This window comes from Balaenoptera musculus, chromosome 13, assembly GCF_009873245.2.
Source record: "Balaenoptera musculus isolate JJ_BM4_2016_0621 chromosome 13, mBalMus1.pri.v3, whole genome shotgun sequence".
In the NCBI taxonomy this organism is placed as follows: Eukaryota; Metazoa; Chordata; class Mammalia; order Artiodactyla; family Balaenopteridae; genus Balaenoptera; species Balaenoptera musculus.
In genome coordinates, this window is record NC_045797.1 from 36897435 (window position 1) to 36909670 (window position 12236).

General features: G+C 36.4%; 1 protein-coding gene across 11 annotated transcripts in view; it reads right to left on the bottom strand.

Annotated features, from left to right (window-relative positions):
* Nucleotides 1–12236, bottom strand: part of EHBP1 (EH domain binding protein 1) — a 336395-nt gene that overhangs the window by 57598 nt on the left and 266561 nt on the right. For 8 of the 11 annotated variants that reach the window (XM_036872669.1, XM_036872660.1, XM_036872665.1 and 5 more), the window contains one exon: nt 4161–4308. In XM_036872669.1, the coding sequence (XP_036728564.1) occupies nt 4161–4308 (148 nt within the window). The remainder of the gene's footprint in view (nt 1–4160; nt 4309–12236) is intronic. The other 3 variants (XM_036872664.1, XM_036872662.1, XM_036872670.1) reach the window with 1 other exon arrangement.

Genomic DNA, 12236 nt, shown 5'->3' on the forward strand with positions numbered 1-12236 from the left:
ACCACATGCCGCGCAGCAACTAAGCCCGTGAGCCACAACTACTGAGCCTGCGAGCCACAACTACTGAAGCCTGTGCGCCTAGAGCCTGTGCTTCGCAACAAGAGAAGCCACCGCAGTGAGAAGCCCGTGCACCGCAACAAAGAGTAGCCCCTGCTCCCCGCAACTAGAAGAAGCCTGCGTGCAGCGATGAAGACCCAACACAGCCAAAAATAAATAAATTAATTAATTTAAAAAAATATTCACACAAAATGGTGGTTTAGAGAACATAGAGATTGTACCTAAGTGTACATGAAACTGTTTCTTCCCAGGAAAAAAAAAATATTCAGAATAAAATTTCTCATTTGTATCATGATTTTAAAATTCTCATTGAAGGTCCCCTATAAAATTCATAACTTTTAAAGTTATTCTGTAGAAATCAAACAAATGATAGAAAACAATACAAATATATTATTAATAGAAGCTGAAAATAAAAATTACTGAAGGTCTGTAAGATTTTATTTTGGGTCAACAAATTTAGATAAATCTATTTGCCATAACTGAAATAAGGATAATGCAGGCACACAAACATTCTCATGGATAAAATTTTTAAATTTTCATTTATTCATTTGAAATGCAAAAACAAAGTACACTACTCCATCTAAATCAAAGAGAGGCAAAAATGTCAGTTTAAAAGTTCAATGACCCTCACCTAATCCAAACCAAAGTGATAAGCTACAGAATAAAAAAATACATATATGACATATATACACAAAATATACACACATACATAAGGACACAAAATATACAAAATCTATACCATATACAATATCCCATGTAATATATAACAAATATATGATATATTATAATATCATCTTCAAACTAGATAAACACCTTCCTTGCAAGTGCCCACGGGCCATTAATAAAAATGTAACATTTATTTGGCCAAAATAAAAACTTATTAATTCTCAAAGCAGAAATTCAGGGCATATTCTCTGACCATAATATCATACAACTAAAAATGAAAATACCACAATTCATCCACAAACAACTGTACCTTGCCAAGTAAGATCAATACAATAAATGAACCCACAAGTTTGTTACCAAAAATGAGGATTTTAAAAGGAGGCTGTTATAGGTCTATAACTAAACAATGAAGCAGAAATTGAAAAAACACATGTAGTATACCACAATATCACCTGACTCTCCTCTAAGTCCTAAAATTATGTCAAGAGGAGGACAAGTAAAAGCTAGGCTGTAGCTCCTTGGACTGATTCTGCTATTTCACAAGAATTAGGCTACTTCTGGTTGAAATAGGATGCAAGTGGGATGCTTGAATACCTGGCTTTACATGACCTAAAATATCTTACATATATTTTCTGCGGACACCTGAGGCTTATGACACCTCACCTCAAACTTACTAAGTTTTCCTTTCCTCACTGAGGCTGGCTGCTGAGAATGGGAAAAAAACAGGCTTTTCAAGTAGGTTCAGGCAGTGAGTTTGAGTATCATGTTCAACACGTCCCCTAGGTTGTGCTTTCACCTGATTATTTCAGCTCTTGACTACCCCCTCTTCTTTGTCACTTTGGACCACTGCTTCCAAAAATTTTCCCACCCTAGTCTGTCTCCTAGGCTGGTCCCTACTCATTTCTCTCTCCTCCTTTCACACTATTCCTTATTCAGACCTGATAATTCCCATTAGACATTGGAAGAATGGACACTAATTTGTTAACTGTTTCCCCTGATTTATTAACCCCATAGGGTTATTTTCATTTAGGAATTAGACTCTTGTGAAATCAAGTGAATTTCTAATTTGCTACGTAAGGGTCAGCAAACTATAGCATGGGGGCAAAATCCAGCCCACTACCATTTTGGGGTAAATAACAGGCATGCCCATTAATTTACATATTGTTCATGCCTGCTTTCAGACTACAAGAGCAGAGTCGAGTAGCTAAGACGGAGAACATACGGTCTGAGAAGGCTATAAAAATTTACTCTGGCCCTTTCCAGGAAGTTTGCCGAATCCCGGCCTAGCACAGTGACTGGCACTGCTAAACAGATAAATGTGTATGTATGAATGGTTGAATTCTAGGCAGGAATTTTACCCTCTCCCTTGACCTAAAGGTCTCTTCCCCGCCTCCGGCCTTGATAGCTTCAGCTTAGGCCTTGATGCCAGAGCAGACCTAGTCGGATCCATACACCTTTATGAAGACAGGCCAATATCCACCACTGAGGTCAAGGAATAGGCCTGCACTGCTTGTAGCTCAACCTCAGCTCTGATTAAGAGCCCATCATCTGATATGTGGCCGTTTCCAACATCCAAAGTATGGTGTGTCCTATGAGAGAAATGGACCCTGGGCACTTTGGTCTCCTTAGGGAACAGTCTAGACTCTTCAGCAGGTTCTCATAAGTCATCTGTTGAACCCTGTCCCATCTTCATTTCACCTGGCTTTTCCTTTTCTAGTCTGTACTTCTTTGCTAGCTTCAGAGATCCAATCCTCACTTGTTCTTTATTCACTTTGTTGACTGCTGAATGATGCCAAAATCAGGTCTTCACTTTCCCTAGTTACCAAGTTGGGAAGATCCCCATTTTGGGGGTTGTAACACTGACTAAGTCTCTCTACCTAGTCTAGTCCTGGCTTAGCCTTAACTGGGGTTGGATTATAGAGATAAGACCAATTACACAGCTGACTTATCCCACACCATTAATCAGAAATTTTTAACTCTTAGCCTTCCCAGAGTTCACAACTCATTTAGCATTGTTATCTGCTCACTGTTAGAAAAAAAAATTGAGACAGTGGATGCCTCTCTATCTTATTATTACTGCTCTTCTATGGGTTTATGATACCACACGGAGGTAGTATTAGTAGCTTTAGGGCAGTCTATCTGGAGGGTCAAGAATATGAGGCTTTTTCTATCTTTCTGAGATGCAAGGAGGCAAAGATTTTTAAGATTTACTTAGAATATCTGGAATTTTTATGATATCAAAGAAACATCTTGTTACTAATCATAAATGAAAGCAAATTATAATAGCATTATATAATGTAGCTGTGAGTAGTTACTGCTGTTACTATAAAACTTTAGTAGTGAGTATAGAAACTGTAATAAAAATTCTGAATGACAGGAGTTGAAAAGGTAAGATGAAGGATTTAACTAAGAAACAAACATTCTGAGAATACCAGATGGACAGATACACAGCTACTTGGGAAAGCAGCTTTCAAATGTATGGGATGGAAAGTTATATGCTATAGGCATTGGTTGGAATGCTCTGCAACAGTAAGATTTTAATATAAGGAATCAATTAGAAATAACAGTAAGTTTCAGTTTACTTTGAAGAAACTTATCATTGACCTAGAAATGGTTTCCTTTGTTTCAGTTCTCTAAGGTCTTATTCGAGTCCTCACTTGCCTACTCTCCAGAGTGATCTTAGCATTTAAGATTAACTCAGGACAAGTACCTGGCATGTTTTGGTAGATAAATAGGTCACATACCTTTGAAATAAAAAACCCCACAGGCCTCTTGAATATACTACTCAAATAAAAATGTAAAAAGTTTCAAGTTAAAGATGTCCAAATTGAGCACTGAGAGGCAAAACTAAAATTCCCTTTAATTATATGTACAGTCCTTGTCCTAAAATAAAGCTTAGAATAATTTCTACAGATATTGAAAAAGACCCTCTTCGAATCAGGAGATTAAGAAGAAATGCATATGAGACTTATTCAAAATGCTTACATGCCAGGCTATAATGCTGGAACACTGTTAAAGCTACTTTCCAAAGATCTGGTTCAAAGTGAAAATCTCTCATGCCAAAGCTCTCCACTAACAAGTCTTGTGATCTACATGTTGAGGACTTGATTGCATTTTACTCACTCCTAATACAATTAATGAGGCATCATGGGGAATCACAAACCAAGGCCCGTCTGAGTTTTCTCCTAAATCATATTCTTAGTATTTCTTGAGTACTAATCATACTTAATCATAATCAAAGTACTTCTGGAGTTGATTTGGAAATTGGCAATAGTCATCTTCTGATTTACTATGCTTGAAGTTTTTTGTAACATACCGATAGGCTAGAAACTTTATGTATTTGATGCACATTTTGAAGTAAGAATAAAAAGTCCCAAAACGTCCATTGTGGATTTCTGGGTTGTGTGTAGAATATGATACAAGATTCTTTAACTCACCTCCAGATGCCTTTGACCTTTCTTTCAACTTTTCTGCAGCCATTTCACCATAGCTGGGAAGTTCTGACATCTTCACTCCAGATCGAGCTTCTGCTATTAGCTGACGAGCTCTCTCTCTCAGCTGCCGACGTCGCTCTTCATCTTGCTGCTAAGATATATTGAACAGTTGCCAACTCAGTAATTGACAGAAATGCAATTTCATTTTCAATCTGATCATCATGATAGTAACTGGTTTACAGCATGGTGCTTGGCCCACATTATAAATAGATGCTCTATATCAGTTGGATGTCATACCATTTTTAAAAGACATCCAAGAATCAGATATTTAAAAAACATTTACAAATTACTGTATTATGTCTGTTAAAGATTCAAACTAGCCTTTAAAGAATGTTTGGCAATATAATTACTGAGAAAATAGCAGGATCTACTATTAATAAAATAATCAGGCTTATAGGAAAAAAGTAACAATACTGAAAACAGAATTTCAATTAATACCTTATTTTTCTAAGATTAGAATTTAACTTGCAATTTTCTAGTAAAGGCATAGAGCACTGGCTACAAGAAATCTTTGAGAGCAGAAAATGCTGCTACATCATGTTGATCAAATATAGGAAGTGGTATTTTTAGGGGGCTACAGCAGGAATGGGGATAGTATACATTAGTTCCACAGTTATTGTTGTTGACAGTTTTAAAATCAGAATTGGGTAACTGATGTACTTCTGTCTTCATTTCTACTATGCCTTCCTCCCAGACAAACATTGAAAAGAAAAAGTAAAATCTAGTGTGGTTTTTGATATTTAAAATAACTAAAAATGACAGAGAATTAAATAACTAAAATAGGTTTTGCCTCCTAAAAAAGGGTTATTATGAATTGCAAATAATCTATGTGAAATTGCTTTGTAAACTCGAAAGTATATGATATAAGGCATTATTATGACAAAACAAAGCCTGAAATAATATGGCCCCAACATATCTGTGCAGTTATCTTCCTTTAACCTCTCCCAATCTCTATAAAACCTCACATCTATTTATACAAAATTGTTTGTATCATGTAGTTTCATGCATCCATGGATTTGAATATATCATTTTGTCTTCCTGAAATGTTCTTCTCTCATCTATTTAACTCCTACTCATTCTTCAAGATTCAGTTTAAATCTACTAAACTTCCCCTGACTACTCTTCCCTCTTCACCACTGGTGGAATGAAGTTCTCCTTCTTCTGTTACTATAGTACCGTGTGTGTGTGTGTGTGTGTGTGTGTGTGTGTGCGTGTGTGTGTGAGATTACTTTTTAAAATAATACCTGTCAAGTTATAACTGTACAAACATCTCCTTCTCAGTAGAATTGAGCTACTTGAAGGCAGGAGCTAGATGTGATTTATCTTTGTATCTTTGGTCCTTAGTACATACCTTGGTACTTGGTACTTGATATGAAAACTTAACGATTTATACTTTCAAAGCTTACAATATAGAGGGAAAGATAAAACAGCCACAATAAGGAGGTGCGATAAAAATGGATGAAGAGTTCAGAAGAAAGAGGCTTGTTTTTGTGTGTGTCTTTTTTTTTCTTCTTTCTTTCTTTCTTTTTTTTTTTTTTTGTCAAGGGGAATGATCAACCTGAGTTGTATCTGAGAAAGCTTAAAGATTAATCTGACAACAGTGTATACGATAGGCTGGCATAGAGGGACTGGAAAGAGACTACTTAGGAGGCTCTTATAAACAGTACAAGGAAGCTATAATGAGATTCAGAACTGGGATGGTGGCAATGGGAATGGAAGGAGACAGGTGTAAGAAATACATCAGAGCTAGAATTGGTACCTGTACCAATTCTTAGTAACTGATTAGATGTAGAGGGAAGAAAAAAGCTGAGTCAGAAGAGATAGGGGTAAGACACTAGCTTGGTGGAGTTCAAGCCTAGGCAATTCTTTCACAAATTTTGAGATGGCTAGAATAGAGAGCTGTCAAATTAATGCGGGTAGATTAACAGAGCTATTGAATGGACCCAGAGACAAGCTTGAAGCTCCCAGTGGACAAACTGAAGCAATTTCAGTATCAAAACAAACAAGCAAACAATGACTGCAATGAATTGAATCAACGAAATCACACACTGAATCAATGAAAACTCATCAATTCATTATGATATTCAAAAAGTTCTTAGAAGGATATATAAACTCATTTGAGGTAGCTTTTAAAAGAACTCCTGAAAATTACTAATTAGAGGAAAAAAGTCAAACACTTATCCTGTCTTTCCAGTGGGAACTGAAGTTTAGGGCAACTAAATAGTCGCAGTCAATTACAGAAAGCTCTACTTTATAAAATAATACCAGCTATAATAATAATATTATGTATTTTCCAAAGATGGCCATGACAGTATTTCTCATCCCACATGCTTTCTGCAATGTGACCTTGCCATTCCCTCGTCAAAAGGTAAAGCTTAATTCCCTTCCCCTTGAGAGTGGGCCAGCTTTAGTGACTTGTACATAATCAACAGAATGTAGAAGTGCTGCAGGTGATTTTCAAGGCTAGGTCTGAAAAGGCTACACCCCTTTTGCCCAGTTCTCTTGAAATTCTTGCATTTTGTACTCTCTGGGAACCCAGCTGTCATGCTGTGAGAATCCCAAGCTACGCGTAGGTGCACCAGTCCACATTCCCAGCCAATTCAGCCTTAAGTCTTCCTGGCTCACGTGTCAAACATGTGAATAAAGCCTTCTTCAGAATCTCCGCTGTAGCCATTTTGGGTCACCTCCAACTGTTCAAGTCTCCCCAGCTGACACCCCAGACAATGTGGAACAGAGACAAAGCATCCACACTATACCCTATCTGAAGTCCTGACCCATAGAATCTGAGAATTAAAAAAAAATTTTACACCATTAAGTTTGGGATTGTTTGTTTTACAGCATTAATGATTGGACCATATGCTTAAGTAACACCACACAGATTATTTCCTAATTGCAAGAGGAAAACCTAATTTTAAATGGAGAGATCAGAACTAGATCAGGGATTAGAAACCACTACTCTAATGGTCAGTCTTAGCATCACTAATGTTGAGTCAACCATATGTTATTTTTTTTTTTTAATTTTTAAATTTAATTTTTAAATTATTTTTGACTGTGTTGGGTCTTCATTGTTGCGCATGGGCTTTCTCAAGTTGTGGTGAGTGGGGGCTACTCTTTGTTGCGGTGCGCGTGCTTCTCATTGCGGTGGCTTCTCTTGTTGCAAAGCATGGGCTCTAGGTGTGCGGGCTTCAGTAGCTGCAGCACGTGGGCTCAGTAGTTGTGGCTCGCAGGCCTTAGAGCACAGGCTCAGTACTTGTGGCGCACGGGCCTAGTTGCTCCGTGGCATGTGGGATCTTCCTGGACCAGGGATCAAACCCGTGTCCCCTGCATTGGCAGGTGGATTCTCAACCCACTGCACCACCAGGGAAGTCCCTGTTACATGTTTTTTGATATGAAGCACATGAAGCAAACACCACCTATAATATTCTAGCCCAGATGTCTAAAGTGAATCTACTAAGCCTTCAGATACAACCTCCAGTTTATCATAAACACAGGAGACAGAGAAACATGATAAATGACACAGCAAGGAAGCAACCAAACAAATCTAGAAAGTAGGATATTCAGGCCAATTAATCTGGTCATTTTAATAAGAGTTATGAAAACAAACACAACAAAAACCAACTAATCACCATCTCCACCAACAAAAGGGACTTGACCAGATGCAATGTGTAGTCCTAGGTTAGATACTAATTTGGATAAACCAGCTGTAAAGGACACTGTTGAATCAATTAGAGAAATGTGAATATAATTAGAGTTATTAAATGAGAGAAAATACAACTTGACTGAAAAAATAGTTTATACAGTAATGACTTCGTTTTGTCTTTTTGGCAAAATAAATACATACATAAGACTTGGAAGGTTATTCACAAAATTGTCATGGTGGAGATATCTGGGTATGGGAATGTGATATTTTTGTTTTCTTTGTCTTCATTTTCTAACTTTCTATAATACACATGTACTACTCTTGTAATAAAAGTTATTTTTAAAAAGTCTTGGGGAAAGGGAGGAAAGACATGAGATGGTAGGCTTCTGGGGTGGGTGGTAGGGGCAAAAGAAGAGATATCTAACATTCAAGGGAAATTTTCTTTTCTTTTTAAAAAAATATTTATTTATTTATTTATTTTGGCCATGCCGGGTCTTAGTTGAGGCACGTGGGATCTTCGTTGCTGCGTGGGGGATCTTCTTTGCAGCATGCGGGATCTTTAGCTGCGGCGTGCGTGTGGGATCTAGTTCCCTGACCAGGGATCGAACCCGGGCCCCCTGCATTGGGAGCGCAGAGTCCTAGCCACTGGACCACCAGAGAAGTCCCTCAAGGGAAATTTTCTTAATATTTAGAGACACGAGCTTATTTGTAGTTAGAGGAGTAGTACGTACTGGGCAGAGTGAGACCAAAGACGCAAGAATAATACACAAAAATCCTTTGTTCATTATTAATACTTCTGAACTTAGAAAATAAAAGGAAATGCAGGCTTGATAATGGTGACTTTGGTGACGGTTGCTGATATTTCTTGAGCTTTTATGTGCTAAGTGCTTTATATGCATGATCTCATTTAATTTTTACAACCTGATTTTTACCAATGAGAATATTTAAGTTTAGAGTTCCAAGGTCACACAGCTAGAACTGATGTCAGAGCCAGGAGTCCAGCCCAGGTCTGTTTGACTACAGGGCCCTGTTTTTAACCTTCAAACTATTTGATCCCCCAAAAGTATCAAATTACATGACCAACTGAGGAAAATTGAGCTTTTACTAAACTTTCATCTTTCAAACTTAAGAAAAGTTAAGAGCACTAATAAAAACCATTATTTGATATGCCTCAGGCAACTAGGTTTAAGTGAATTTCACTGCGTGTAATAACTTCTCGAAGAGCTGGAATTTGGTGATTCAGACTAAGATGAAGTGGTCTTGGGTCATCTTAACTGCATAAAAATGAAATAAATGATTCTGCCTTTATGAATATGAAATGGGAACCTAGTTTTTTCTTACCAGCTACCGCTTCCCCCTCCTCCCCCAATAATATTCCCACCTGCAAATGTTTCTGAGAGCTTACCAAGAGTGCAATTTAAAGCAGGCAATCATTAATAAAACAAACTTTAAATACTAATTAGGGACACTTTATCAATTTCCATGTAAATTGTTTGTTTGTACCTATTTACCCATCATTGTTCTCTATACAAGAGAAAAAATGTAAATGAACAAATCAGAATGCAGCCCTAATGGGACTTTCTGTTTATAACCATTAGCCCAGAGGTGTGCTGTAATTCAGTTCTCAAGTAGCAAGATTTAGCCTCATTAACAGACTGCAAGGGCAGGTTACAACTCATAAAACCCTACAGTAAACAAAGTTTATGGACACAGCACAAAATCTTGAGCCTGACTGACAGAATTCTAGTTCCCTATCAGATTGCCTTGATTTACTTTTCTACTAATGTCCTAACACCACAGAGATAATTTTGCTTGGGCCTTAGAGGGCTCCAGTGGGATGGCATATCTGTGTTGTTTGTTTTCTCACCCATTGAGTTTCCTTAAGACAAAGAACCAACTGAAAAAACAGAAGTTAATTGTTAAGGTCACAAGGAAAAGCTTGTAATTATAGCAATTGATTATGCAACCAATTTAATTGATAGTATTATTAATATCCAGATTCCTTATATGTAAAACTATTTTAATTTTTATATATAAGCTTCATTAAAAGTCAGTTTTTACAAATTGGGAGATTGGGATTGACATATATACACTAATATGTATAAAATAGATAACTAATAAGAACCTGCTGTATAAAAAAATAAATAAAATGAAATTAAAAAATTTTTTAAAAGTCAGTTTTTAAAGTAATATTTAAAGAATAGATAGCAACAAAATCTATGTGTCTTTTACTCAACAGAAACATATTGTTTATGTCAAAGGAATAAAATGACCAGAGAGTAAGGGCAGTGATTATTTCATTATTTTTGTATGTTTGTATAGGTGAATATTTCTGACAATGATGGTTTGCCTAAACCTACTCAAGTACAGAAATGTGTTATCTGTTTTGACCCTTCTGCATTCAAAAGAAGATAGCGACTCACAGCTGTAAATAAGTCATCTGTTTACTATATCTGTTGAAAAAAATAAAGGAATCTTTTCAATGGGATGCAAAGGTAAGTAACTTAGAAGACTGCTGTCATTAAAAGTACACTCGAAAAATTCAACACATAGGAAACCTATGTATCTTTCATTTACCTGCCTAGTCTAAATAAACTTAAAAAAATTGAAGTAGGCTTCCTATTTCTAAGAATGGGTCTGATGACATTTACCTTTTTCTATACAGTATTATTTACAGAGTTAGACTGAGTTATATAGAACATTCTAGCTTTTGTAAGACAGATGTACTCTTTAGAGGGTTTGATGGAAACTGTATTTTTGAGTAAATACTAGCTGTGTGCCTGTGCAGTGTTTTCACACATGTTGTCTCACTTACCATTCACCACTCTGAGGTAACCACTATGACTCTGATTTGATAGAAATGGAATCTCACTTAAATATACTGCCCAAGGTCATACATCTTGTAAATGGCATAGTAAGAATTAAAATCACCGTCTGTCTGATTTCAAAGTGCTGGTCCTAGCTATTACATTACTGGTGTTCAGAAAATTTGTCTGAGGCCCTACTGCTATTGTCATTAAAAAAAACAACAACAGTTCTTTACTTACACTTGGGCTATACAAATCAGGTTAAACTCCCCTTTGTGCTACTGAATACAGAGAGGTAAAGAGAAATTAACTTACTTATATTCATTTAAAACTTAGGTTTCTGACTTTAAATTATAAGTCTTCAGAAAAGTGCTGAATGTGGTACATTTAAGCTTCACTTTCCTCTTTGTTAACATCTTCAGAATAAGGCAAAAGTCCTGTTACGGTACAAAAAGCTTGTATTTCAACACAATGAATTTAAAATATTCAAATATAGAAGACGGATCAGAACTAACCACTTTGGACATAAACTGAAAAAATATTTAGCCCTTTCACAGCATGTCTTCAAGTTACTATTTTTCTTATCGTTCTAAAATGGTCTACAATCTGCCATAGATAGACGCACTAGTAAAACTTGACAATTTAAGGACAAACTCTTCAAGAATAAGTAATGTAATTCCTTGTTTCCTTTCCATAAAAATGTATTGGTATGCAATTTTTATATTTCACAGTTCACCGACATCTAGGCAAGCTTTCTTCCACTGCTTCAATGGTGCTACTTTTAATTTTATCCTCCTTAGTCGTAGTAATTAAAGTGATCAGCAGTGGCATCCCAGCGGCTTTGACACAGCTACAACCCCCTAGCAGACTTTTGCTTTTAAGGGGAAGGGGAAGAAAAAGACTAGAGTTTCATTTCACAGAGAACAAGAAAATCAAGCTTCTCCAATCCTCAACTTTATTCAATTGTTCTTTCAGCAGCCTTTGGATCTTAAGAATCAAATAAAAATGGCTGCCATGGGGGGTCCTTTTTATACTTGCCGCAAATGTCACCGACTGACATTACTTTAGCCAAAAAATGATGCCATGGATTTGTGAAGGTGAATTAGAACATGAGAAACTGTCAGTGTAGCTGCTAAGATCATTACCCACCCAAGGGTGTCTTTCATAACATTAGATATTTTTATTCAGTCAGTTGAAAACTATAGATTGAGAAGTCTTTCTATTTAAGAAACATGTCTACACACAATTTCATGAAATAAGCTTTTACAAAATTTAGAAATATATTATTTCAAATAAAGTAGTTTGCATCCTTAGTCTTTGTAAATTTGTGTTTATAACAGCAAAAAGCACCCTATTTCTATCAACAAACCCATATTCCATACTATCCTGTGCTTACTTGAGTTCTTCAGTGTTTCATACAGTCTTAGGAGTTGGACTTTTATTAATTGGGCTGAATACATTTTAACTTATCTAAATTTTTTTAAAGGGCTTTACTTAGTACTGCTAATATTTCACAGGATTCTTTTCTCAGAATGGTCCGTGAAATTCCTCAATTTTATAGTAAACTAAGAG